Source organism: Photinus pyralis, unplaced genomic scaffold (assembly GCF_008802855.1).
Source record: "Photinus pyralis isolate 1611_PpyrPB1 unplaced genomic scaffold, Ppyr1.3 Ppyr1.4_LG5, whole genome shotgun sequence".
NCBI lineage: Eukaryota > Metazoa > Arthropoda > Insecta > Coleoptera > Lampyridae > Photinus > Photinus pyralis.
Genome location: NW_022170596.1, coordinates 41,105,997 through 41,133,558, shown reverse-complemented (window position 1 = coordinate 41,133,558; position 27,562 = coordinate 41,105,997). Strand labels below are relative to the sequence as shown.

At 35.8% G+C, this 27,562-nt stretch overlaps 1 protein-coding gene and 1 long non-coding RNA gene across 2 annotated transcripts in view; one reads left to right on the top strand and one right to left on the bottom strand.

The window, feature by feature from the left end:
- Positions 1-27: 27 nt before the first annotated feature.
- On the top strand, positions 28-1,641 carry LOC116172852. Its single transcript, XR_004145778.1, has 2 exons — positions 28-477; positions 529-1,641. It is a non-coding gene; the product is annotated as an uncharacterized LOC116172852 (long non-coding RNA).
- A 4,309-nt stretch (positions 1,642-5,950) lies between these two features.
- The window catches only part of LOC116171961 (adenylate cyclase type 5-like), a gene marked incomplete at its 3' end in the record, with an annotated part of 85,539 nt that continues 63,927 nt past the window's right edge, over positions 5,951-27,562 (bottom strand). Inside the window, 6 exon segments of the mRNA XM_031489023.1 lie at positions 5,951-6,100; positions 6,151-6,336; positions 6,387-6,478; positions 6,531-6,738; positions 6,786-6,968; positions 18,136-18,318. Coding sequence (XP_031344883.1) covers positions 5,951-6,100; positions 6,151-6,336; positions 6,387-6,478; positions 6,531-6,738; positions 6,786-6,968; positions 18,136-18,318 — 1,002 coding nt within the window.

Sequence of the window (27,562 nt, the reverse complement as noted above, 5' to 3'; positions counted from 1 at the left end):
ACGGCGATGCGCCGCAGGCGCATCGTCGAGATTCTATTTTGCGTCGGAGACGGCGATGCGCCTCGTCGAGATTTTACACTAATTTCTCACATTTTGGGGGTCTCTCATATAATTCCAAGTCTCGAGACTTTCTATGTAATTGGTAGCAGTTTGTGGAACTGTAGTAGTTCCACAGAGCTGTGAGTAGTTCTAATGTATAGTTTTTATAACCTTGCTTTCTTTTAATGTTTACATTAACTGGAGAGAGCTTAATCTTATTGTAAACCTTTTTGTTATTGTTAAATATAGTTTCAAAGCTACCTAGTTACAATCAAATGGCATCAGGTATACATTTCCAAACGGAAGAAATTATCTCTCGTGAAGTTTGTTTACGTTTCGCATCTGCAAAACGTAGGCCTGAATGAAATGAAAATACAACCCTATTTTTTATAGTACCATATCGTTCGTCGAAATTATACGTGAAGACAAGTTCTAAAGGTAATGCAGGTATAAAACACGTTTAGAACGTTTATTGTGATCTACTTTCAGGTACAGAGACCAGATATAGAGATCGTATTTGCGACATGTAATTTACAAGTACGTCCCCATTTTACCTTCGAAAGGGGGAAAGACATATAATCCAATCCATTGATGTTCATTAAACCGAAATGTTATGTAGTTTTAAGTATAGATACAAATGACATTAGGCTGGCCACATTAAAATCATTTCCATTGAAAGTTTATGTAGGTACCTACTCATATTAACGTGTCTTGAATTGTACTTACAATTTCAAAGAAAAATCCATTAACGTTTAGGAAGGAAACTTCAAAGTGTATAAAGATTGCGTTATTAATAAAAGTCTAATTCTTTTGATTGCTGCTGCAAAGATTTCCTAATGTGAAAGAGCACATTTTAAAGTGATATAATGGTTTAGACACTATGTAGTGATTTGTTGCTATAACATTAACGTGATTATTATTAAGATAGTAAGCCCTTTAATATAAAAACAAGAAGGATTTTATTAGTTAGATAAATACTGGCCACTAATGACAAAGTACACATGTCACATTTAATTAATCACTTGAGGGAAGTGGACTGCTACATTACACTAATGTTTAAAGGAACATTTTCTATAAAGTTGCACCTTCTAATTTAATCTGGAATTGTAAAGATATTTGAAGTACACAAAGTGTATGGTCGAAAGTATACAGCATTTAAGTAACAATAAACCTATACCAACTAATCTTACCTACAAAATTTTTTTACTGAAACACTTAAGTACATGCTGTAGCAAAAAATCATGAATCAATAGGGGACCTACTAGATTATTTCAATTTGAGATCATATAGATTCTGCGGTTTCTTGGTGTTTCATACCTACATAGTTTCTAGAGAAATTCATAAATCTAAATATAAATTTACTTCTATCTATTTTGTGCTAAATTGATGTGGATCATGAGAAAAATATTAAAAAATACATGTACACTTTGTACACATTATGCCTTGCATGCAGCAAGTCGTTTCACATTGTATGTGCATGTTAAAAAACAATGTATTAGTTATTAACAACACATCCAAAGTACTTATTACACTTGGGGTTGTTTTAGCCTCCTGTAGAACAAGTTTATTCTTATCGGGAGAATTTTCTTTACGATTTCTCCACGTACAGAGTCTACATGCTATAATAGAAATCCATGAAAATAATGGGTTCATTTTGAGTGGTCGTGAGGAGTTGTAGCACCTATTCCTTATTTGTTGTTTATGAATGTATTATAGGCATGCAAATATGATTTTTAAAATTGTTCACGATTTCTAACACAATCCTTATAATATGTATAGGTAGGTACCTATACGGTATGCATATTTCCGTTTGCTATACTATCAACGCTACGGGGTGCGGTAGTCGCGTAGTAAATGTAATGCATGAATCTGCTTTCCAATTACTATATGTTTATCGCTACCTGATATCGTCTGTCAAAGTGAAGTAGCGCTAATCGCATAGTCAACGAAGTAATTTTAACCGCATTCCGTTACCTGTGCGAATGCAGCAATAAACATTTACGTTAAATACGTAACATTACGTACATTACAAAACGTAAGATTTTTATTTAAACTTGAATATTTTATTTCAGAAAATAATGATTGTGTTTTAATATTACAAAAAAATATACTGTTGGTAAATGGAACATAGGTACACAGTTATATTAAATAATTTTCTCGTATCAATACTATCAATGGCCACTGCCATGGCTCAAAGCATTTGTTGTGTTTGAGTGAACATTTGCCGCTAAGGATCTTTTCTTTCTAGGTCTTTTCTTTCTTATTCCTTCAGCATTGGAAGGTCTACCAGCTTGTATAGCTCTTGCCCCCCCATGAAGGCCCCTGTTTCGCCGACGAGCAATCGCAGTTGGCTGCACTTTGATACGCTTAGATTGTTTAATATTTGTCACAGCAGAGCAGATGTTGTAAAATGATTCTTCATTATCGCGGTTTTCACATAGGCAACGGAGTACGTTGAAGTTCCTTCGTTGACTATGCGATTAGCGCTACTTCACTTTGACAGACGATATCAGGTAGCGATAAACATATAGTAATTGCAAAGCAGATTCATGCATTACATTTACTACGCGACTACCGCACCCCGTAGCGTTGATAGTATAGCAAACGGAAATATGCATACGGTATACTTGAAAGCATAAAAATTTTAAGACAAAGAAGTTTTTACAATTTTGTTGGAACCTATAGGTAGTGTTTCGTAGGTAGTAATTCACATGCCTTTGCATAGGAGATTCTTTAGAAATGGACTCATCCTCAAGCAAGTATTGGATAACTTAAGGTGCTGTGTATTACAGTATCGTGTCCTCCAATGGTAATAAGTATATTTGAAGTACGAGCTTTTATACCTTTTTATAATGATAACGTAGTTTGCTGTTTGGACCAAGTGGTAGTAGGTGGTCGCTTTAATAGTAGTAAACTATGTGAACATGTAGAAATAAAAGTGAAAGGTAACGAACTAAAACTAACACTTCGCTACCTTCCTAAGCATGAATATTTCATGTGACGAGATGCTTTCGTTTCCGCTAGAATCTTGCACATACTTTTTGCTCTAACCAGCATATAAACTGATGAATAACCTCCTATAGGACTTCTTCTTGAAGAACAGGGATAATTTGTTACATCAATAATAAATTTTCATACCATTTCTATCGTAAATGTCTATGCTACGTAGCAACATGCACATCGGCATGAATTTTTGGTCGACATCAAGTCGATTACTCGAAATTGTGCAAATGTAGGTTTGTATACGATGACATTTTCATAACAACGATAAAACACGTTAAATTCCCTTCAAAATGGTGTTTTTTACATAAAATTGTAATGTCCCAGATTTTTTGACAGTTCCCGTGACAGTTGTATAGATGGCGCCATTTGAAAAAAATACATCTTCTGTATCGGCGCATGCGCAATAAACCGTTCAAATAATACCACATTTCAACCGCGTAAGTTCATTTGAACGTTGCGGCGGTTCCGTCGATGTAAGTCGACGTATTTTTTTAGGAAGTAGTGCTTTTTAGCGCAACTTCCATTGGGAAGTATTCCCTGACGTGTACCATGGCGTACTGCGTTGAGGGGTGTACACGTAGTGTATAATACTTCCCTAAGAACAACATAGTTCCCTTTCAGCTCATTCTTCGGTTAGGGGGTTTTGTTTAGGTCATTTCCGCTGATAGTTAGTTCCGCTTTCTCCGCTCGTTCGAGTAAAGATAGTGTTTGGATGTAGGTTAGTTAGTTAGCTTAGGTTAGGGGGCTAATAAATCAAATCTCTGGACGTAGTCAAACGTTGTTCAGTAACGCGAGTTTTAAACGTCTCACTTGGAAACAATAAAAAAAATGAAACTAAACAGAGAAACAAAAATTCTTAGTGAAAATAAACAGTTCCACAACAAACAGCTTTGGACATTAGGATATTTGTAGTTTTGAGAATTTTTTTAACTTTTTAAATTTCCTAATGGAACTCTGCGAGCAACCCTTCACCTAAGCAAAAAGACCTAGGACTTTCGATTCTTGGCGCACGTATCTCCTATCCAATGCCGAGCGAGCCGAAGGAGAGTTCGGAATAGCTAGGGCTTTTCCTTACACTCTACATCGATTATTTCTTTTAATACAAATTCAAACAACAATTCTAAATGAAGCTAAACAAAATGTGACACCAATCAGCTTTGCACATTAGATTATTTGTAGATTTAGGATTTTTTTTTAAATACAAATTCAAACAAAAATTCTAAATGAAGCTAAACAGAGTGTGACACTAAGCAGCTTGGGACATTAGGTTATTTGTAGATTTAAGAAATTTTTTTTAAACTTTTCGAAATACAAATTCAAACAAAAATTCTCTCCCCAACCAAGTAAACTAACTAAATAAAGACTTTCGATTCTTACTACACGCGCCTCGTATACCAATGCCGAGCGAGCGGAAGGCGAGTTCGGCATAACTCTGTCCCTCCCTTAGAGTCGTCTCTCTACGTCCACGGTGGCAAACGACATTTGCCAACGGCCAAACACACAGTACATTTTTTTACACCAATGCCGAGCAAGCCGAAGGCGAGTTCGGCATAGCTAGGGCTCTCCCTTAGATTCGTCTCTCTACGTCCATGGTGGCAAACGACATTTACCAACGGCCAAACATACAGTACATTTATTTTACACCAATAGGCGAGTTCGGTATAGCTAGGCTCTCCCTTAGATTCGTCTCTCTACGTCCACGGTGGCAAACGACATTTACCAACGGCCAAACACACAGTACATGTTTTTATACCAATGCCGAGCGAGCCGAAGGCGAGTTCGGCATAGCTAGGGCTCTCCCTTAGATTCGTCTCTACGTCCACGGTGGCAAACGACATTTAAATTTTTGTTTAACTTTTTTGAAATACAAATTTCAACAAACATTTTTAATAACCCTTCCCCCTAACGAAGTAAAATAATCTAGGACTTTCGATTCTTAACACACGCGCCTCGTATACCAATGCCGAGCGAGCCGAAGGCGAGTTCGGCATAAACCAACCGCCGTCCCGAATGTCGGGGTCGATAAACGGATCCGGTCACAATATGCGAAAGCATACCAATGCCGAGCGAGCCGAAGGGCGAGCTCGGCATAGCTCGAGCTCGCCCCTTTCGCGACGAAAAACTGCTCGCATTTTTCCTACACCAATGCCGAGCGAGCCGAAGGCGAGTTCGGCATAGCTAGGGCTCTCCCGTAGACCCGTCTCTCCCCGTTCGCGGCGCAAACGACGTTCCTACGGCCCAAATACGCGCCCCGCCTTTCCTGTCCTACGCCTAAACCTAATAAAGAACGGCGATTTTTGCGAAAACGTAGAACTATACAAATAGTGATTCACTACCATTATATTCAACCCGAAATACTTGTAGGTAAAGTAAAATTTATTTGACACACCATAATAAGTACAAGTACAAGTTATCTACCAACTATTGGTTTTCTACATTGCCAACATATTTTAAAACTAAAGTAGCAGAGATGCCAACAATTACTTTCAACATTCATTGGTAGTCACATAAACAAATGTGAAATCGTAAGTTAGTAAAACGGGATAAACCACAAATTCCAATTGCCTAAAGCGGACAAGTAGGATTGAATAGGATAGTGTACCCCGTTCATTGTTCGATTCACAACACTGGTAAAGTAAATGAGAAGATATTTTTTTTGAAACTTTTTGTTCAAAAGGTCTCGCAGGCTCACTTTGCAATGTTAAAAGTTTTAAAGAGAAATAAGTAGTTATTTTGGAAACACGCCACATAAAAGACATTTTCGTGTAATGAAAATCTGAACACAAAGACTTCGTTAGAGGGTAAATAAACTTGAAGCAACTTTTCGTCGGTTAACCGTAAGGAGGGTACGCTTTTAGCGTAATAAGGAAAAGGCACGAGGTGGGATCGACTAAAAACAGTTTCTTACCTGTTGCTGATTTTCGCGTTGTATCTTCAGTCTAGCTTCGATACATTGACGTGTTTCTAAAAACGCCTTCCTCTGAGCGATTTCTCTAGGATAATGGGTACATGTGCCGACTATATTTCCGCACATAAGAATTATTACGCAGCTTTCAATCTAAGAAGAAAGTGATTAGCTCCTTGTCACGTTACCATAATATCACCCACCTCAGATGTAGATCGCAGACTAAGATATATTAAGCTAAGGATGTCAATTCCTGCGAGGACAAAGCCGGAGAGCAACGCGTCCTTTAATCGTATTGGGAGTAGGGCGTACGTGAGATATGTACATGTTAATGTAATTATTGTGCCTGCAATTGGTCTCTCCCATCCAGAATATATTAATGTACAAATCTGCAAGGAAAACTGAAGTTGTGGGACAAGATTCAACCACCGTTCCTCACCTGCAATGCGAGAAATGTCGACAGTATAAAGTACGAGATTATAATTAAGTACACCTCATTCATAGCTGGTCGAGATAAAATAGTTAGAAGTACTAAAAAGAATTAACACTGAAAAGTCATTAGCCTATACAAGTTACTACGTACTTCCGTAAATAACGACACACGATCCTGACGTACACAAAAATCCCAAGAGCTTATTGAGTCGATCTGATGTAACTCTGCTTTCCTTCGGAAGTAGATCAATGCTAGTTAAAATAAAAATACCTACACAAAACAATAATAACAGCGATATAAGACTCGTCATATTGCTTTGATTCATTTTTAGAAAATACCGCTGGTATAGCATTTCTACCTGCAAAATACTAAATAGATAATGAAAAAAGGGTTATATTGACTTACCTGGGGATCAGAAAATTGGGGTGTTGTGCAAATGTTCTTAAATATTTTTTTAATTTGGTAGGCAATTGAAGTGCTTGATTTTTTGTTGGTGACGAGCTGATGGACGTCCAAGCCTTCCTTGTCCGACGTGGATGAGGGTGCTGTGCCATTTTCGCGGATTGTGTAAGACCGTAAGCTGCCAACCTAAAGATAATTCGCTATTAATAATTGCAATATGCATATTCCCGTGTTTGAATTTTTTCAAGTGTAAGTAAGCCACTGAAACAGCTTTGGCGCCGAGAATCGTACAATTTATTGTGGGTCACTGATTGTGGCCCACTGATTCTTTTTCTCTTAATCTTTATCATTACACTATGCCTTTATCTATCTTTATCTACACAACTAACTTTCCTCTACAAAACATATAACTAGTAAGACGGACTGTTTTACAAAATACGACTACAAGACAAAAAAACTTGATTCACGTCTTCCACCAAAGAGAGCTTCAACAAAGGCCCACGCTAAACGTCCGATACGCTTATTAAAAACCATTTCCTTCTCTTCATTTTCGCACTTCTTCTTACCTTCGCGTCTTCCAAATATCAAACCGCATCTCTATTTTCGAACCGACGATAGCACGTCCTTACCTTGAAACTAATTAGCTTACGGAACGATAAGAAAACTTCTTATTTATAAACGGAGAAAAACACGAGATAAGCTTTTGTACAACGCGAATGTTTTCAGATGAATAAACTTAGTCATTTACACTTACTTGAGATTTACAAGTAAATAAACAAACAAGACAATTATTTAAACAAAATCAACAGCTAACCTATCTGATACAAGACAAGATCGAAAATCAAATAACGTGATCGGAATTGCTATTACTCCCATTGACAACTAACTTTTAACGTTAATAAAAAATAGAAATTAGACATACAAGAAGGCACATCATTACCGCAACTGCCGAAGCCAAATAAAGGTCCGCTTGACGTAGTTTACACAACAAAGTACATTAGCATCTCGTTGTTCAACTTTGGAATTCCGGGTTTGACCGCTAAATTTGATTCGGATAGAATGGAATTTTTCTCGTTGACATAGATTTCGAACTGGAAGCGGAAGGTATCCTTTCGATTTACAAAATTCTACGGAATGCACGACACCGCTTGATTTCATAAATTTTCTAAATAGGTATTGCATTTGAAAAACAAAAGTTGTATAGATTTCCGGTTAAACCGGAAGTGGCACCGGAAGTTTGAATATGCGATCAAATAGATCGTAATGTCACATATAAAATTATATTTAACATATTTTTCGTATCTCGTCAAATAAAAGAGATATTGAGGTGACCCCATTATTTGAAACGCCACAAATATCACTTATCTTATATCTCCTCAGTAAGAACGTCGCCTAACTTACTCCGTGTATAGCACAAAGTCCTCGCAATAAAAAAATACCTATATTTCCTATGGGAGAACTATGGATGATCTATTCACTATAATTTTTCGCGGATGCCCGTAAACAGCGATTCGGTTTTTTTACTACCCGCATAAAAAGTTGACCTTAAGAGCCCGTAAGAATTGAACGCACCCCGCTCGATGATTCCGCGAGAAATCTTTCAATTTATTCTCACAATTCTAATTAATTCACGCCCCAAAATAGCGCTTTATTAATGAACTCAGCCATTTTTAATTTATACTGAATTGGAACGCAAATTTTACTCCATTCCTAAACAAAACTACTTGCTGCGATTCTATTTTATTGAATTATAATTTTAATTAAAAAAAAATCCGATTTACTAATTGATTGAATACTCAGTAGTTCACGTTGTTTGCTCGTCTGCCGGAATTGGTTTGCAATCCACTTCCATTTAAAGTTAAAAAAACTCTGATAAGTCCCTTTTAAAAAAATATCAGAAATTATTAGTTTAGTTAGTGCATCGAGGTGATACGTTCCGACATCATCTGCCTGGCAAAACTCACTCAAATAGCCCTTCTTTGATACCTTTGGGAAGAATGTAACAGGTGGCCGTTTCGACGTTTGAAAAATTCGGTTTGATTTTGTATTTTGTTCAGCATATGAAAATTTACACAAATACCGCTTCATACCGAAAGTGAACAAGTATTACTGAAAATAAAAGCGATAACAACGCCTGCATTTTTGATAAATGTGTGCATTTTCGAGATAAAACGCTAGTGAGACCGTATTATAAGGGGGTTTTCTGCAGACGAGGTTAGAGTTTCAAGGAGGAACACGTACATTTGGTGTGTCCGAATTTTGTTTCGCATAATTGGGATTATTCGCAGTGAAATTCGCTTGTAAGTATTTAACAAGTGGCGATAAAGTGTTACCAGTTTTATTTTTAGTGAAAAAATGCTAAACAAGAACGTTGTTGCTATTTTTCAATCACGTCGCGAAGAAGCGGTAACGAGATTTGTGGGGCGAATACATGGATAGACAAATTCCGAGACGAGGAAACGTTTTTTAGCAGCCTGATTCATAGCAAGACTGTTTATTTCGGAGGAACAAGCTAAGGAACATTTTCGAGTTGGAGAACAGGTAAGTAGCTTATTTAATTGTATGTTTAAATTCGTAAATATGAAGTAATTAAAATATTGATTTCGCTAACATTGTAGCGCAAGTGGGAATGTTCAGATATAAGCTTGAAAGCCCTCGTATCATGTACAGAAGAGAGCATTCGTTCTATCGGATCACATTCTGATACATGATCATAAACATAAAGACAATTCTCATAAAAGTCAGTACAGGTTAATTTAATATTTCTGTACGTACGCTTATTCCAGGTATATACGTTCATCTTACTTAGAACTTTCTGAGAGATAAACAAAGACGTTTCCTTACATCGGATCGCTAACAGTAACAGTTTGTCAAAAGCAAGTTTCTTAAAGTTGAGTGACGTTATTGGATAGCGCATTGGGCGATGAATAAAATTTTGTATATTTTAGCGAAATTGAAGTCGGTTTGCAATTAGCAATAGGTAGGTGTTGACTTTTTTTCGAAGGAGAGATAAGATTAATTATTACCGGAAGAGAATATTGCCCACGTCCTAAAGGAATCGACTTATGAGAATTATTTGCATGAAATAGATTTTATATTTATTTATTGATAATAATCCAATCAAAACAAAAAATTTGTTTCATTGATGGGGATTTTGCAGTTAATTGTAGTAAATGCTAGTGCTTTGGTTGCAAAATAACTTTGTTTAGTATATTCAGAAGTATGTGTATACAGAAGAGGCCATTTATGTGTCGGTGAAAGATTGTAGGTTTATTAATCCACATATTTCAATGCATTGTCGGGGAATGTTGAAGCACCCTTAAGGTTACAACCTAAAAATATTTTCAAGGAAATTGCAATTGTTATACAGAGTGATGTATATAGAAGTTGCATTTTTTAAATGTAACCCCCTGTATATTATTACATATTTCGATTCCTTGGTCTTTATATATTACACATGATATTTAGAATGAGAACTAAAAACATAAAAAGGACAAACGTTATACATTGAGGAACTGTATGCAAGTCCCAACAACAAAAAGAGAATATGAAAATATGCATTCGTAATGCTTTTGTCCATAACGCCAGCTGCGCTTCGTCGTATCAAAGAATTATTTTCTAAACCCATCGACAAACGTTTGGTCTTGAACATTTATTGAAATAATTATTTTGCTCTTATTTTCATTTAAACTTTTTATTTTGATTTTTATGGTTTTTGAGTTTTTGTTTTGTTTTATTTGGAGTAAATTTTTTATAATTTCAATTGTTTATAATTTTTAACTGCGATATTCAATTTTTACTGGACATCTACTTTTTGAAAAAACGACGACTTTCGGCTAAACGACTAATTTTAGATATATCATGTGTAATGCAAAAAGTCACACTAAAATTGACCAAGGAATCGAAATAAATAATAATATACGGGAGTTCCATTAAAAAATGCAACTCTGATATAAATCACCCTGATAAAAAATTCCAATTTCGTTGAAAATATTTTAGGTTGTAGCCTTAAGGGTCGTTCAACATGACCAGACAATGAATTTTAAATATAGGCCAAACTTCCGCAAGGTAAGGGGTATAAGAATATTTTTTATTACCGGACTAGCCGTGGGTAAAAAAACATTAATTGTCGTTTTATTTAATGCAAGTGGGGTCTTCAACCTTTGTTACCAAGCAGTTACAAGGATATATGTTATTCATGAAATCTACTTCTTGGACATCAAGGTACTAATGCGTTTGAAAGTTTTTCTAATCAAGTTAATAGCCATTTTGCGTGAATTTTGTTTCAACGCTTTTGACCTGTTAACTGATACATACACTGCAACTTTCGGTGTGGAAATCTCGCACTGTTTTTCACAAATTCTACCCCAAAATGTATTAATACCCTACGGAATACCTTTTGGCACAGATAATATAGATACCTATACCTAGTTGTAGACAATGTACTATTATAGCCCTGTAGTTAGGTACTCGAAGCTCTCCTTTTTAGCGCATTTTTGGTAACAAAAAGGAGCTTATCATTTCACTTTGTCCGGCTGGCTGGCTGGCTGGCTGGCTGGCTGGGCGGATTGAAAAACTTTTGATCTAGACATCGTAGAGAGGTCCGGTTTTTTGCATTATCTCCGTCTTGTCGAGTTATTGGCGCAATGGACATTCATTAAGCCCGTAGTGGTTGCGTTTAATTAGAATTTGCGAAATAACTAACGCCGCTTGAAAACTTGTCCGTGCGTATATCGATTTTAAGCCGATCCGATTGACGTAGAGGAATGGCTTTTTTATAAAATATACTTTTGGCATTGCCTAACTACGGTCACTAATATGACTTATCTAGGATAACTACTTCAAGGTGAAAACTAATCAAAATCATAACACGGTGATGAGTTTTACAGTTTGTGGTATAATTTTGGTTAAAAATATCGTATCCAGGTCTGAGCGGTTTTTAGCGTAACACAACGAAGTTGAGGTAACGCTTATGTGCTCGTGTTTCCGTCTGTCCGTCCGCCCGTCCGTCCGTCCGTCCGTCCGTCCGTTCCATCGAGATCTCGGCCCCTGGGACACCTAGAGACTTCGGGTTTTCGCTAATTGATAGCTGCTATGGTCTATATTTGCCCATTTCAGACAGTTTTATTGCACTCTCTATTTTGCGCAGACTGCGCATTGCCAACTTTCTTATTTATGGAGATATTTCTTTGAAATTTTAACCACAGATGCTTCTAGTAAAGGCAAACATTTCACACATAGTAAAAATTATGTAGACATGCGCAGTGACTGCGCAATGCGAACTTTCCTATTTACTGAGATTTGTCTTTGAAATTTTAACCACAGATGCTTCTAGTAAAGGCAAACATTGCGCACATACTAAAAATTATGTGTGCCTATTTATGGAGATATTTCTTTGAAATTGGAACCACAGATGCTTCTAGTAAAGGCAAACATTTCGCAAATAGTAAAAATTATGTGTAGACATGCGCAGTGACTGCGCAATGCCAACTTTCTTATTCATATTCATATTTCATATTTTTTATTTGTGTTGAATATACATAAAGTATTTACACACGTCACAATAAGCAAGAGATAACAATCAGATATAACACACTTAAACAAAACATTTAGACTCTAAAAATTCTCTGGTAGAGAAGAATGCTTTTCCGATTAGCCACTTCTTTACTGTACGTTTGAAGTTATCATACTTCAAAGTTGTTATTTTGTCGGGAAGATGATTATAATAATTAATAGATTGCCGACAATGACTGTTTAGGGTTCTTGTTAGTCGGTATTGGTTTGTGTACAACTTATTTTTTGATCGGGTGTCATGAGAGTGTAGATCTCTATGTTGTATACTGGTCTTTCCTGGTATGTACATATAGAACGCATTCTAAAATATATAGTGACGGAAAAGTAAGGATTTCGAATTTTTTAAACAAATCTCTACAGTTATCTCTGTATCCGACATGACCTAGAATTCTTACCGCTCTTCTCTGTAGACTAAATACCCTATGACTATCTGCTGCGTGACCCCATGCAAGTACAGAATAAGACATTACAGAATGACAGAGAGCAAAATAAACAGATTGCAGTACCTTACTAGATACCTCATGTTGCAACACTTTTAAGATAGGTATATATATTTTTGGCAAGTTTTTGAGCCACTGTATTAACCTGGTGATCCCATTTTAAATGTGCGTCGATAGTAACACCTAAAAATTGTACGCTATGTGTGTCTGTACTGCGTGTTATGGGGCGCAAGGAATTTATCAAGGTGTACGTTTTTGCCATGTTGAGAGACAGTTGATTCGCGTTAAACCATTTTTCAGTTTTTTCGAGCAATATGTTATTTGTTTCTAACGTGTGCTCCAGTATGTAACCTTCGCAGCTTATTGTGGTATCATCAGCATAAAATCTGAAATCAGCATTTACATTAAGAGAAAGGTCGTTTAGGTAAATTAAAAAAAGGATAGGGCCCAAAACGGACCCCTGAGGAACACCCACATTGATCCTCAAAGAGTCTGATTTTTGTCCATTAATTTTGACAGACTGTGATCTACCTTCGAGATAGGATTGTATTAGACCTATACTTTTACCGTCAAAATTGTATTTTCTGAGTTTCTGTATTAAGATTTCATGCTTGACATTATCAAATGCCTTACTCAAGTCGCAAAAAGTAGACACCATGTATTTCCCCTCCTCAAAGCAACGTAAAGCATTTTCAGTAAAATCAATAATAGCACTTTGTGTACTATATTGTTTTCTAAAACCATATTGTTTACTGTTAAGAATATTATTAATTTCAAAAAATTCGGCTATTTGTAAGCAAAGCGCTTTTACAAATATCTTAGAAAAGACTGGCAGAAGTGCTACTGGCCTGTAATTATTTAAATCGTTCTTATTGCCCTTCTTGTGTATTGGTACAATCAGGGCTTGTTTTAAGGCACTTGGAAACTTTGCTTCCCGTAGGCTCATATTCAGTAATTTTGTTAATGGTATTATAATTATATCAATAACAAGCTTGATTAATTGAATATTTAGACCATAGGTGTCTTGTCTGTGTGTGTTTGATAATGATGTAATAATATCTCTAACTTTAATACAAGAGATTGGTTCAAATGAGAATATCGGTAAGGTACCAGTGTGTATATTACTTAGATATGAGTTTTGTGGATTTCCATCGTTATTCCTGGTATTCGATAATTTTTGGATATTCGTGGTAAAAAACGTGTTTACTTTATTTGGGTTAAGATTTAAAGCACTACATTTTTTTACCTTTCTTTTATTGTTAACTATATTCCACATTGTTTTAGTTGAGTTTTTTGCTTTTCGTATAATCTCATCATAAAATGTCCTTTTAGCATTTTTGATAAGTTTATTGTATTGCGTTATGGTCTCTATTGTCTTTCACTTTCCTCTCAGGGAAGCAGGTATTCCTGCAGGATATAAATTTATCATGGAAAATATTAAATGTGTTATCAACACCCTGACACTCATTGTCGTTAATGAACTCCCAATTTAAATTAAGAATTGCATTATAAAAGGCAAGCTTGCCATTATTGGTAAATGGACGTATTGTCTTCCATTTCTTGGCTTTTTCATCCTTCTCCACCGGAATTTTTATAATAATTTGATTATGATCTGATATACTTAACGTAGTTACTTCTGACTTAAACAGGTCTAAGTTATAATTTACAAACACATTATCGATACAGTTTGATTTCCTTGTATTAGTATGAATAATGTAAGAAAAACCTAGTGCGGCCATTAAGTCACACAACATATCACAATTTTTGTCTTTTTTATCAAACTGACAGTTAAAATCACCACAGATAACTATTTTGTTTTGACAGTTAATTTTATCAATTACCTTTTGAAGTATTTGCATGAAAGTTTGTATATCTCCATTCGGAGATCTATATACACATAACAAATATAGATTGTGTTTAAGAAGCTGTATGGCGGACACTTCGCCGTGCATGTCCACAGATAGCTCACTTACCCAATTTAGATCAGTATAGTCAATATTATTCTTCAGCATGATTATTGTGCCACCATGTATGTGGCTTTGTCGTGTATATATAGATGAAACTACATAATTGTCTATCAGCGAGTGCACCACTTCATTTTTCGTTAGCCAATGTTCGGTAAAACAAAGAATATCATAGTTTTTGTCACATAAATAAGATTCTAGAATATTAATTTTATTCCTAATACACTGAATGTTGGTCTTGGTGTAGAAAAGGTTTATAGAGTAGTCACCCCTGTTTCTAAAGTTAGTAGTTGGTTTAAAATTGTCCCGGTTGAGACTTCCGAAAAAATCGGAATTGTTTAATTATTACGCCGCTGGGCCAATTTTCTGCTTTATACAGCTCGTCCATTAAATCCAGGTCCGCACCGATTCGAAAAGCAACACTGCGAGCGTCATCTCGTTTCGGTAGCTGGTCGACTTCAAAATTATTTTTTGCATATTTTTGCATCAAATAATCTCTAATTTGTGCTGCTTCTGTTGCAGGAGCTACCCTACCTACATAAACCCAAGCGCGTTTTTGAATTGCGGTAAAGCCCGCAATAGAAGCACAAGTTTCAGCTTTTCCGATAACCACGTTGTTGTGGGCCTTGTTGTTATTATTTTTATTTGTCGATTTAGATACGGAGCGACTTTTATCTGTGCCTGTTGCACTTGTACCGACCTTAGATAGTTTATCGCAAGCTGTTGTACTGTTAGTCGCAATTTCGTTGTCACTAGGAACACTTTCACTTCGTTGTTTAAATTTAAGAGCCACTTTTTCTGGCTTAGCTTTACTTACAGTTAGCACATTGTTCTTTCCCGCGTTTGCTGATAATAACTTTATCAAGTCAATATTACTGGATTTTAATACATCCACTTCTTTCCGTAATTCTTCTATGATGGATATTTATGGAGATATTTCTTTGAAATTTTAACCACAGATGCTTCTAGTAAAGGCAAACATTTCGCAAATAGTAAAAAATTATGTGTAGGCATGCGCAGTGACTGCGCAATGCCAACTTTCTTATTTATGGAGATATTTCTTTGAAATTTGAACCACTGATGCTCCTAGTAAAGGCAACAACTTGTTGATTGCAGCGTTATCGGAGATCGGGGATTTCATTGAGGCAACTGAAGACGTCTTGATTATGGGAGACTTTAATTTCCCATTAACTGTCGGAAATCGGGTAGAGAAATTTCTTCAAGAGAAATTCAATATAGTGATCATCTCTCCCCGAACAGTGACAACGAATGGCGGAACAATAATTGACGGAGTTTTTGGCAAACTGGTCAACTACACTGTTGATTGTTCGGTTTACGAGTCGTACTGTTCATACCATCGTCCAATTATTATTAGAGTTCGTGAAAATTAATAAAGAAATATATGTTTGCATAAACCTTATTTTATAATTAAAATTTTCTGATAAAATACTGATTGCTAATGCAATACTGATCCGTCACGCCAAAAATGCGCTGAAGTCTCATCGATGCACATACGAGGACTTTTGTAATTTTTAAATCAATTTTCTTGTTCTGACGCTGACTTTGAAAATCGAAGCAAATCCTACTAAAAGAATCTCCGACAAATCAAAAACTAAGAATATCCCAATGGAAAAAACTTAGAAATGAAGCGAATTTCCCAAATGTATCAGAATCAAACCACCTGAGTACTAACCCGTCTGTCGATATCGATGGATAGATGCAATAAACAGTTCACCGAGGTTCTGTTTGACAGCCACAAAAACGAAATGCGCTGCTAACATTGACAAAAACGTCTTGCTCAAGCGTTTTGTTAGACACTTTTAGTTTTACACCGGAACAAGTGTATGGACGAAGACTAGTTTTTTACTAATCTTCAATTTATTGTGATTTATTAGAGGGTTGTTTCAGTAAATGCGAGTTGCGGTCATTATTTATTTGCAAATAGACAAATCATAAACCTAACGCTCATACTTGCTAAACAAGGGGTATAAAATACCAATTTGTGTTCTAAAGCGAGCCCGCAAGCGTATAGGAATGAATAAAAAAGCTATAAAAGAAAAACGCTTTATACGACCCTATCAGATCTTTCGCATACTCTACTCGAGGGACATTACATGTGCGTTTTCGAACTCACTTTTTACCCACAGAAACATTTTAAAAGCCGTAACTTGAAAAATCCCTTAGTAATACTATTTATAATTCACCCAACCCAATATCCACAACATCCACTTTATAGTAGTCACTTAATTCCTAACCCCGTTAAGTATTTATACGCTACCCCTTTAATTTTTTTATACTTTAATGGACTTTAAAAATTACAGAGTGCTTGGGTCAACCACGCATTAATGTCCCAATTTTTACACTCTTAACACCGTTTGTTTTATTTATACGGCATTCAAAATTTCGCTTATATTTTCTGTTTTGCTTCATTAACACTTTTGCTTGGAGAGTGTTGACCGCATTTTAGTGCTTCTATGTTTATTCATCGCTTTGATTTAGTTTCGGACAGTAAGTGCAGTGGATAAGGGTCGGATGCGAATTTTTATTTTGTAAACTTTGTAGAAAGACATAGTAAACTTTCCGAGTGGTTTTTTTACTACCCAGACAGTTGCGAATTTTCAAAATTGTCTCCCAAGACACACATTACTTTAAAGTTTTATTGCAATAAAACAGCTAACGGAGCGCTTTTCTTGTCAATATTTTTGTATATATGCTTGAGCTTGGAGATTATCTTCGGGGCTTGTATGCAAACTCTTATTTTATTACGTCGCGGACCCTGCCACGTATAAGTTTGTGTATAAAGGACACAATCCGAAACTCTTCAAAATTGAAAAAGAAATATCTCATTTTCTGCAAACTGAGAACAATATAAGTACGCTATTTCGATCCCTTTTATATTCAAATCAAATGGAAATGGCTCTGCTTCGGTCAAAATAAAATTTTCTGCATTGCTTTTAAAAAACCTCTACGTGGTATAATGCACATTCCCTTTATTTTCGTTTCACAAAATGTAACATAGGAAAACAGTGTTAATTAATTGAAGGGGTCGGCAGATCACAATCAGCAGTACATTTTTGTTAACAAATTGCATGAAATGTAGACGCACAAGTTGCGCACAGAAATCGAATCTCTTTACAACAAAATACAGTAAAAATGAATGTGTCTCGGATGGTTTAGATTTACAATTGGGATCGGATCGGATTATATGATTTTTTTCGATGATGTCGTACTCTGCTATTTCGCGTACCGATTGATACTTGCGCCGTACAGTGCCGATATGTGTTTATCTAATTCCATTTAACATATGATTTTTACAGTTTGGGTCAAAATTTTAATGGGCCAAAATGACACCCAGCGTGGAACATAAATGTTTACCTTGCTTGACGATCCGAAATGTTCAATAACCTGCCAGTTGCTTTTCCTAGGGGGGTCAATGAAAGGACTCGTAGTAGACGCAGAAGAAGGAGTTGAAGGTTCTGTCAGACGAAGATTGTCTGTTTTTGTATGTTGGCGTAAGCTGGTCCACCGTCTGTTACAGCCACGTCTTATCGACAATTCCTGTAACAAATAAAAATAATTATTTAAATGAACGTCGAAGATAATATGGTGCAACAAGTGTTCGGGTGGATTTCTTCAATTCGTCACCGAACATCGGGTATATATTTTTGGGGTGAGGTAAAACTGTCTTTGTTTTTTGGTTCATGTTCGGCAATTTTATGTTTCGTATCTTCTTATTTGCGTACTTGTTAATTATCCCTACAGTTATGGCGAGAAGACCATCACCGTCGCGTGGAAAAGTGACCCAGTAACTACTTCGTAATTCGTTTAAGGGTAGTTCGTCACTGTGACAGGGATTACATCCCAGGTAGGCAAATCCCTGAACGTTTTATTGAAATTTTAACCCAGTGATGCTCCAACTTCTTTGACCCGTCTAAAATCCGTTTTCTCGAAGTCTGGAAAGTAGGCCTCCGTGGCCTTCTCATTTGACTGAAACTTCTTACCGACATGTGACTTTTTCAGGTTTGGAAACAAAAAGAAGTTGCACGGGGCCGAATTTGGAGAATACGGTGAATCGGGCAGTAGTTCGTAGCCCAATTTCACCAATTTAGCCGTGGCGAGTGGAAGAGCGCTTGTTTCTTCGTCAAATGGGGCCATTTTTCTGCAAATCGACGTCGAATCGGCCCAATAATTAGGGAAGTAGCGCCCTGCTACGTTTTTGCTCTTCTCCAGGTAGTCGATCACACCTTGTGAATCCCAGAAAACGGTGGCCATCACCTTTGCGACCGATGGGGCAGTCTTCGCCTTCTTCGGAACAGGTCCGTCGGGTGAAATCTATTGTTTCGACAGTTCCTTGGTCTCTGGTGTGTACCAGTGGATCCATGTTTTGTCGTTGGTCACGAAACGATGGTGAAAGTCCTTCGGACTGTGCTTAAACAGCGTCAAATACTGCTCTGAAATGGCCTCACAGTTGTGGTTTTTGTTTCGAGTGAGTAAACGCGGCACCCATAGCGCCCATAACTTTCCCATGCTCAAAATTTCATGCAAGATATGACCCACGAGATCTTTTGAGATGAATCTGGGTGTGGCTCATCAAAAACCGACGCCCAACCACGTTGAAACTTGTTCAACCAATTTTTGACGGTCCCTATCGAAAGAGAAGAGTCACCGTGCACAGCATCCAATGGGTTTGGCTGCCCGATTTTTTCTCCCAAAACAAGAATCGAGTCACCGGGCAATATTGCCCTTTATCCATGTTTCTAAAATCAATTAACACGCCTCGTATATTGAAATGTAAATCAATTAAGTTCCACCTTCCTCTACATTCACGCAACAAATCTACTTTATGATTGTGTAATCGTCTAGTATCCCGGAATTATAACTACGTTCTTATACGTGGCTACGTTCTATTTAATAATTTAAATTTCTATTTAATAATTTAAATTTCCCCCTGGAAAAAATACTCTGTCGGTTTGTTTTACACACAAATTGAAAATTTTAAATTTTATAAACCAGCCATAAAATTCTCGGCACTTAATACAAATTTGAAACTTAAAACTTTTTTACATCCTCCTGTTCATCTTTTTTACAAGGTTATAAAGACAATGAATTGTGCTTTCCACAATGGTTTACTTCCAAACTTGAAATACAAATACACAAATTCGGTTTACCTTATTTACACGACGTCTATATCTACCCTTCGAGCAGTTCTAATTTGGACAATTGGAACACTCTACCGTATTGCACAATAGCGCGCTATTTATATACCCACAGAAATTCGCTCAGTTTCTGTACGATTCATTCTAAGTTATTGCAAATCCAGATTGGTCTTTGTACCAATATCGTGTAGATTTTTCTCCTGAGGAAGATAGAACAAAAAAGTTAAAAAGAGGTAGTTTCGTAGGGCTACTCGTAAGGTTTTAACCGTTTATATTTTCGATGGGGCCGTGATACGACTCTACTTTCGCTTTCTGTTAACGAATAGTCATTGCCACCAACTTAATTTTCTTTACCCGAACTGTATAACTGGGCTACTGACCGTGCTACTCGAATTTCACTGACTAACCGTTTTTCTTTTCCGTTACGCCTCCCCCTACGGATTCCCTTGTCCAATCTTCACTAACGCTTCGACGTAAATTTCATTTGTAATAATTACACACAGTTACCTGTCGCTCCACTCCCTCATTAATTCCAAAATCACCCCCACCAATAATATAACTTAAATCAACCAATGGTAACCTTCATAGACGCATCCTCTCTTCGCCTTACAGAAACGAAGTGAACTTAATTCTTTTGAAAAAAAATTATTGACTTCGTCAGAAATGTATAAGAAATTAAAAAAAAAAAGTAACAGCTAGCTCCCGTGACATCTGTTGTCCGGCCGTATTCGGAGTACCTTGTGTTTGTCTTTTTAACATAGAGTTTTTCAATCCCTGCGCATTTGAGTAAATCTGTTTATAAGGAGCTTTTACACCGCCACAGAAGTTTCCGCTAAATCGCCGCCGGTTTCGTTGCTTTTCTGTGAGCAGAGCTGGGCAGAATACTTTAAAAAAGTATTTGAATACTAAATAGTAAATACTTTACACAAATCAAAGATATTTGAATACTAAATACTTTTACGTCCAGCACAAGCGAATACTAGATACAAATACATTGAAAAGTATTCAAATACTTTAAAAAATAAGTATTCAAATACTTTAGAATGTATTCGAATACTATAAAAAGTATTCGAATACTTTGAAAAGTATTTCCTTAACTTACTTAAAATACTTGTCACTCAAATACATTAAAAATTTAAAATAGTATACTAGATAATAGTTATTTATGTATTAAGGGCATAATAGTGATGTTTATATTCTCGAGGGCGACAAGTTAAAAAGCTCGAGGGCCTATGGCCCGAGAGCTTTTTAGTCGCCTGAGAGTATAAACATCAGTTTATGCCCGTGGTACATACACAATTTTATGTTTTACAAATAGTTTTCTTCGTCAAAATTCGTTTACAAAATAATTCATTATGTTTGATCGAGTATGCGTGGTTCGAATTTGTTAATGTGATTGAAACCATCCAAACGTCAAACGTAATTTTAAATAATTCAATTCATCGTGAATGAGCAAGAAGTTCCAGAAACTATACGAAACAAGGCCAATCTTGTGATTTAGTAGGTATTGACAATTAATAACTGACGTTTCTAATTTGCAATGACCTGCAAATAATTGTTTGTTTTGTCATTAAGTATAAATGAGTTACTATGGTGATACTTAATGCCCTAGGGCATAAAGTTGTACTTTATGCCCGCGTATCACAGATATAAAATGTGCTATTATAGGTTAGTAAGACATAAAAGTCTTAATACTACTTAAAAAATCAAGTTAGGTATACTTTGTATGGGGTTAGCTTTTTTTATATTTCTATTGTTATATACAAATTTAAGGGGAGTAAAAGGACCTTTCTTATACCAGTTATATCCTTAAGAATACGTGTACCAGTTTTCAAAGCGATCGTACGTCGTGCACATAATACGTACGCCTTTCTGAAAGTAATCCTAGCGATTTTGGAACAAATCCATTTTTGACCATCCGTTTGTCCTTGTGCATGATAGTTTGTTTAGAAACGTGCGATCGCTTTGAAAATTGGTACACATGGTCTTAAGGATATATGAAAGGTCCCTATTGTTTTTAAGTTACGTGAACTATCGAGTCAAAAAGTTTCACTCCGGGATCGTTCGGTATTCAGTTGTATCGGATTTTTATATTTGATTTTGTGACAATGGAAACTTTCCCTAAACATTTCTAAATTGTTCTCAAATATTTGAATAACTTAAAAGTACTGCGTTTTTTAGAGACCCGAAGAAAAAATTGTCTTAGATCGATCTGGAAAAAAAAATTTCTTATAGAACGTGGCCTGTAGAATCCATAATTTAAAACAGTTCCAAGATTGGGCTACTAGTTCAAAAGTTACAACCCTTTCAATTTTCTTTAGATGGATAGACAAATTCAATTACGAGACGAGGAAACGTTTTTTTAGCAGCCTGATTCATAGTATCATACTCGAGATTACAGCCCTTTGAATTTTCTTTCGAAATTGGTTTCTTGTCTATAACTTTTGATTGAGAAGTCTGATCGAAAAAGTACGAATTGTTTTGGATTCTACCCACCAAAATTAATAAGAAAAAGTGTTTTCCCCAGAAATTTTGGTGCAGTCGATTTTTGGTAAAAAAGGAAGGTTATACTGCCTTTTTTTGAGGGCCGAAAAAAAAATTGTCTAACATCGACCCGGAAAACAAATTTTCTTATAGAATGTGGTCTGTAGAATCCATAATTTCAAAAAGTTCCAAATTGGGCTACTAGATTAAAAGTGTTTTCCCGAGAAATTTTGGAGTAGTCGATTTTGGTAAAAAAAGGAAGGTTAAGTATCCAAATACTTTGCGAAGTATTCGAATACTAAATATTTGTGAAAGTATTTGAGTTACAAATACAAATACTGCTTCCATAAAAGTATTTAATTACAAAGTATTTGAATACTTTAAAGGATTTGAATACTGTGCGATCAAAAATGAGTTGCTGTCGAGTCACCTTTGGAACTTTTGTTTACATGGGAAATCGTATTTAATTTGAACTTCCAAAGGCAACTCGACAGCAACTCATTTTTGATCGCCCGTTACTAAAAAGTATTTACAAAATCGCATACTGCCCAGCTCTGTCTGTGAGTTTTACGACCCCCACTGGATTTGATTTTTTTTTACCACTGATTTCTGCGCATCGTCAAGATCCTCTGTATAAAGGCAAACGTGAACTTGACATGGAACTTGGAAGACAATCCAAAATAACGCGATATTACTATTTGTATATGAATTTAAGGCGTCATCGTTCATCCTAAAGCAATTAAGGAACAAAGACTATTGACAACAAACTACGTACAAATAACTGCACGTCTCCTGACCGTAATTAACGTAGGTATCTGAAAATTCCCATTTCGATTATTTCTGCGAAAAATTCAAGAACTTAAATCCAAATAAAAAAAACCACCGCCACAGTATTTATTTGCAAACATTTTCTTTTACTATTTTCTTTGGCCAATCGTGAAACTTCTGGACAACGTAACGCAAATCGTTAGAATCTGTATGTGAAAACCAAAGTTAACTTCTCAGCGGGGTTCACTTATCCAATATCAATGAGTTCAGTTGTATTTCATTTTTTCATTGGAAATTTTGAATCGTAATAATTTATTTAAGCGCCTCTTTGCTTCCATCGCATTTATTAATGGATAGCCCAATCAATTGTAAAATATTCGCGTACATTTTCCATAATAAATGAATATATTGATTACACGAGACTGTCGTGTCATGAATTTAACACAAATGTACGGACTGATCACTATACTTGCAAAACCTGTGTCCCGAATTGGTTTCTAATGCAAATTGTATGTCGCTGAAGCGTTGAGTGAAAGATTCTTTCACTCAACGGCCGAAGTTACTTGGGATTCGGGTTCGGTTTCGCAAAACTAGTTAAGTTATTACCTAATTACGAATTTATAAAAAAAGGGCGTAAAACGCATATTTAAACGTAATGAAAACAATTTACGCCCAATTACAGAATGACCCGCATAATACTTTTTAGAAGCTCCCTTGCAGAAGGTCTTAAGTTGTTCTATACTACTCCGGTATTTACCCTACGAATTAGGAAAACTGCACGAAAATCTAATTCGGAGTAGCCGTCAGAAAGCTCGAAACTGGTCTAAGGTAATTCCCATCTATGCCTAACCAGCCCAGGTTCGAACCCCCGACTTCCGGTTTTGTAGCTCAATCCTCTACAACTGAGCTACATAATATAAATCAACTACGAAGGTATGCAAAGACCTTTCGAAACAAATAAAAATAAATTATTAAATTACCCCTACCTTATTTGTGATTCCTTATTTATAATAATTACATCACTAACAGGCCACAAAAACTTATGATTAACTTAACAACCCCTTCTGCAAAAAGTCCCTTTACAAATTCGGATGGTAAGGGAACCCTTTGAAGATAGGTGCTGGATTTACAACTTCTACAATTATGTTTGTAACAGGATAGAACAACTTTCGCAAAATCATGCAAAAAATATGAAACACTTCTGTCAAGGCTGATTTTTCAGGTTCAGAAACTGAAAGGGACAAAATTATACAATCTACAATGCTTTTTACACCCTTTTTATTATAAATCCGTATAACTTAACTGGCCAAATGTGAATCCGAATCCGAATTCCGATCCAAGTTTTAGCTTCAGCGACATCAAATCGTAACCATAGATTTATGTTTAAATCTGTGTTGTAACTAGCTGTGACACAAAAAAAGAAGCGATAAAACTAGATCACCATCACATAAATGCCACAACAAATTTAGCTTATGCATAAACCAGCTTAAAGGTTAGTAAGCATACATATAGTAGACCAGTAGTAAAGTAAGTCAAAGGTGACTCTACACAGAGATTATTAATTATACGGAGATGAGCCAAAAATGGAACAATAAATATTTTTGTCAGGAGCATAAAACGAAAAACAGCTACCTCATTAAAATGAATGCCGCGCGAATTAGAACAACATCGTATTCAAAGGATAAAAAAGAAACAGCCCTTTTCTTCTCTTTATGCTAAAAGTTGAAAATTTGTTCCGGAAGATAAATGAACCGAAAGAAACATTTTCACTTTAGCGTAATTGGGTATTCCTAAACTTGAGATAACGTTCTTTTATAAAGCGCGTTATTTATGGTGGAAATGTAAAAAACAGTGTCTAGATTGATCGTTTGTTTTTTAGGTTCCGGTACTTCATTTAAATTTGACGTTTTTTTTAACGAGTTGCGTCAAAGGGTTGCGAGACACATACTGAAGTTCAAATGAAAATCGATTGTATATTATGTAACAAACACTTTCCAGCATAATGCTTTGAACTTTTCAGGCTACACGAAGTACCTACATTGTTTCCTCGCTGCTGTATTTTTGATTGATATGCTGCTTAATTAATTTGCAATCGGTATTGAATCCGGTTGGTTCTGATTAAAATCCAAAGCTTAGTCAGCATTGTTTAGTGATGATTAGATTGTAAATTTTGCATTGTCTCGATTCGTGCTTTGTCGTAATTTTGAGGGCATGTTGTTGTTAATACTGATACAGGCTACTGTTTTTTGCGTGCAATTAATACAAGATGTATAAGGGCCGGCTCCGTTGTCTTGTTTAACAGTTGTATTTTAGTGAATTTGTCTTCAAATAGCTTTTTGTAGGTCAACCTACACTCTAAGTTGTTATTTTAAGCCTAAAAAGTAAGGTCACATGATCCTTATAAAGTATTTTCTCGTAATGTAGGTACCTTATTTGCAAAATTTTGCAAAGACGTGTGAAAAGAACTGATTGCTTTAAAACGCATGGATTGCGGCACATAAACAAGAAAATAAGAATACACGTAAAAAACGACGCCAATGTATTACAATAACTACTGTTTAGTTAAAACCATAAACTGTACCCTCAGTTTAGTCTGGGTTATATGGTATGGCCGTCCTTTATCCCAAAAAAATTCTATTTCGTTTTCCATCTTCGCGAGAATTTTGAGACTCGGACGGCTATCCACATTCTATCCGAGCTGGGTAATTTAAGAAATATCCATTTCACAGAGGAAAACAATCAATTTTCTATGCGAACGAAATCACAGGCTTCAAGAAACAATGTCTTAAGAAAGGTATTGTTCAAATTATTATTGTACAAATTAAACTGTGTTTTTTTGGATCCGTTTAATAATTTAAATCAATTATGCATGAATTTATGCAAGATAGTAATTATTAGAATTTTACGTGATTATTAAACGGAACCAATTTGTGTAGATTGGCTTATGAAAACATTCAGAAATTACGTGCAACTACTGAACATAAGGTAGCAATTCAATAAAGCGTTTAGGGTACAATGTAAAGTTTACACTATGGTTTAGAGTTAGAACTTTAGCGCCTCATAAACGGATTCACATTGCAAGGTGTTTAATTAAGTATCGTTATACATAAGCATTTCCAATTTGAGACTGCCGATTAGACACTATCGAAAACCTTATTATCTCCCTAGGGATTGTTTGCCAGCTTTGTGTCTAGCCTATCCTAATACTAAAAGCCAAAATCTGCTTCATATACTTACTTAGAGAGAATAAGCATGCTATAATACGGCCACAATGAGCTTCTATTGTATTAGCTCCTCCTAATCTCATCCATGTTCAAAAGAATTATGCAAATCCTGCAGAGAATGTTTGCGCGCGTTTTTAGTTGCGACGCACGGCCGAAACGGGACCAAAATTAAGTTTGTCACTGGGTAATTACGCAGATAATAATTCGTTAAGGATTTAACGACAACAAAAAAATTGACATTGTACCGTGTAGATATTGAGAGGCACGTTAGCCCATACGGATTTACTTCGAAATAGGCTTAACGTTAAGCTGCTTAAACGAAGGAAATGCTTGGAGTTGAAGTTTATAAATGCTAAAATTCAATTATGATTTAAGTGGAAATAAACCTCGGCAGAAAGTGACGTTCTATATTTCCAGAAGGCTTTGAGGTTAATCCCTAGATTGTCAATTGGAATATTAACACGTATTTGTCTTCCTGCAGCAGAGGAGTGTTGAAACATATAACAAGGATCAAAAAACAATCTAAAAGTGCAGAGTAACTTTCAGCTTTCAATATACCTAAATCAACAAGTGGCTTTTGTGTACGATATAACGATTTCGTCGATTGTATTGCGAACACATCTCAAGTCGCTTGAGGTAACATAAAAAGCACAAAGAGAATGAGAAGATTTCAAAACAACGCGGCGCTTCAGTTTTGAAGTCATTTGCAAGTTGGTATCTCTAAACACTTTTCAGTTCATTCAACAGTTTTCAATATTTGATTCACTTCCGATTGACATTATTACTTAAGTGTCACGTTTTTTCTAAAAATACATCTTTTTATTTTTTGCGAAGAGTGCTTTGGAAAAACACACTAGAAAATATACCTACCTATAAATCAAGGTTGTTTTATTAGAACCTCTTTCATAGTTTAAGATTAGAACCTATAAATATACTATGCGATCAAAAATGAGTTGCTGTCGAGTCGCCTTTGAAATTTTTGTTTACATGGAAACTCATCTTTGATCGCCCGTTATATTCTTTCTTATTCCCCACCATCCACAAAATGGCTCCTTACCAAGGAAACACGGCCATATTTACGTGTTTCTTCATTTTGAACTACCAACTAAATAAAATCTAAGGTACTAAATCAATTCCCACGTACTTCACAAATAAGCCGATTCCGCATTG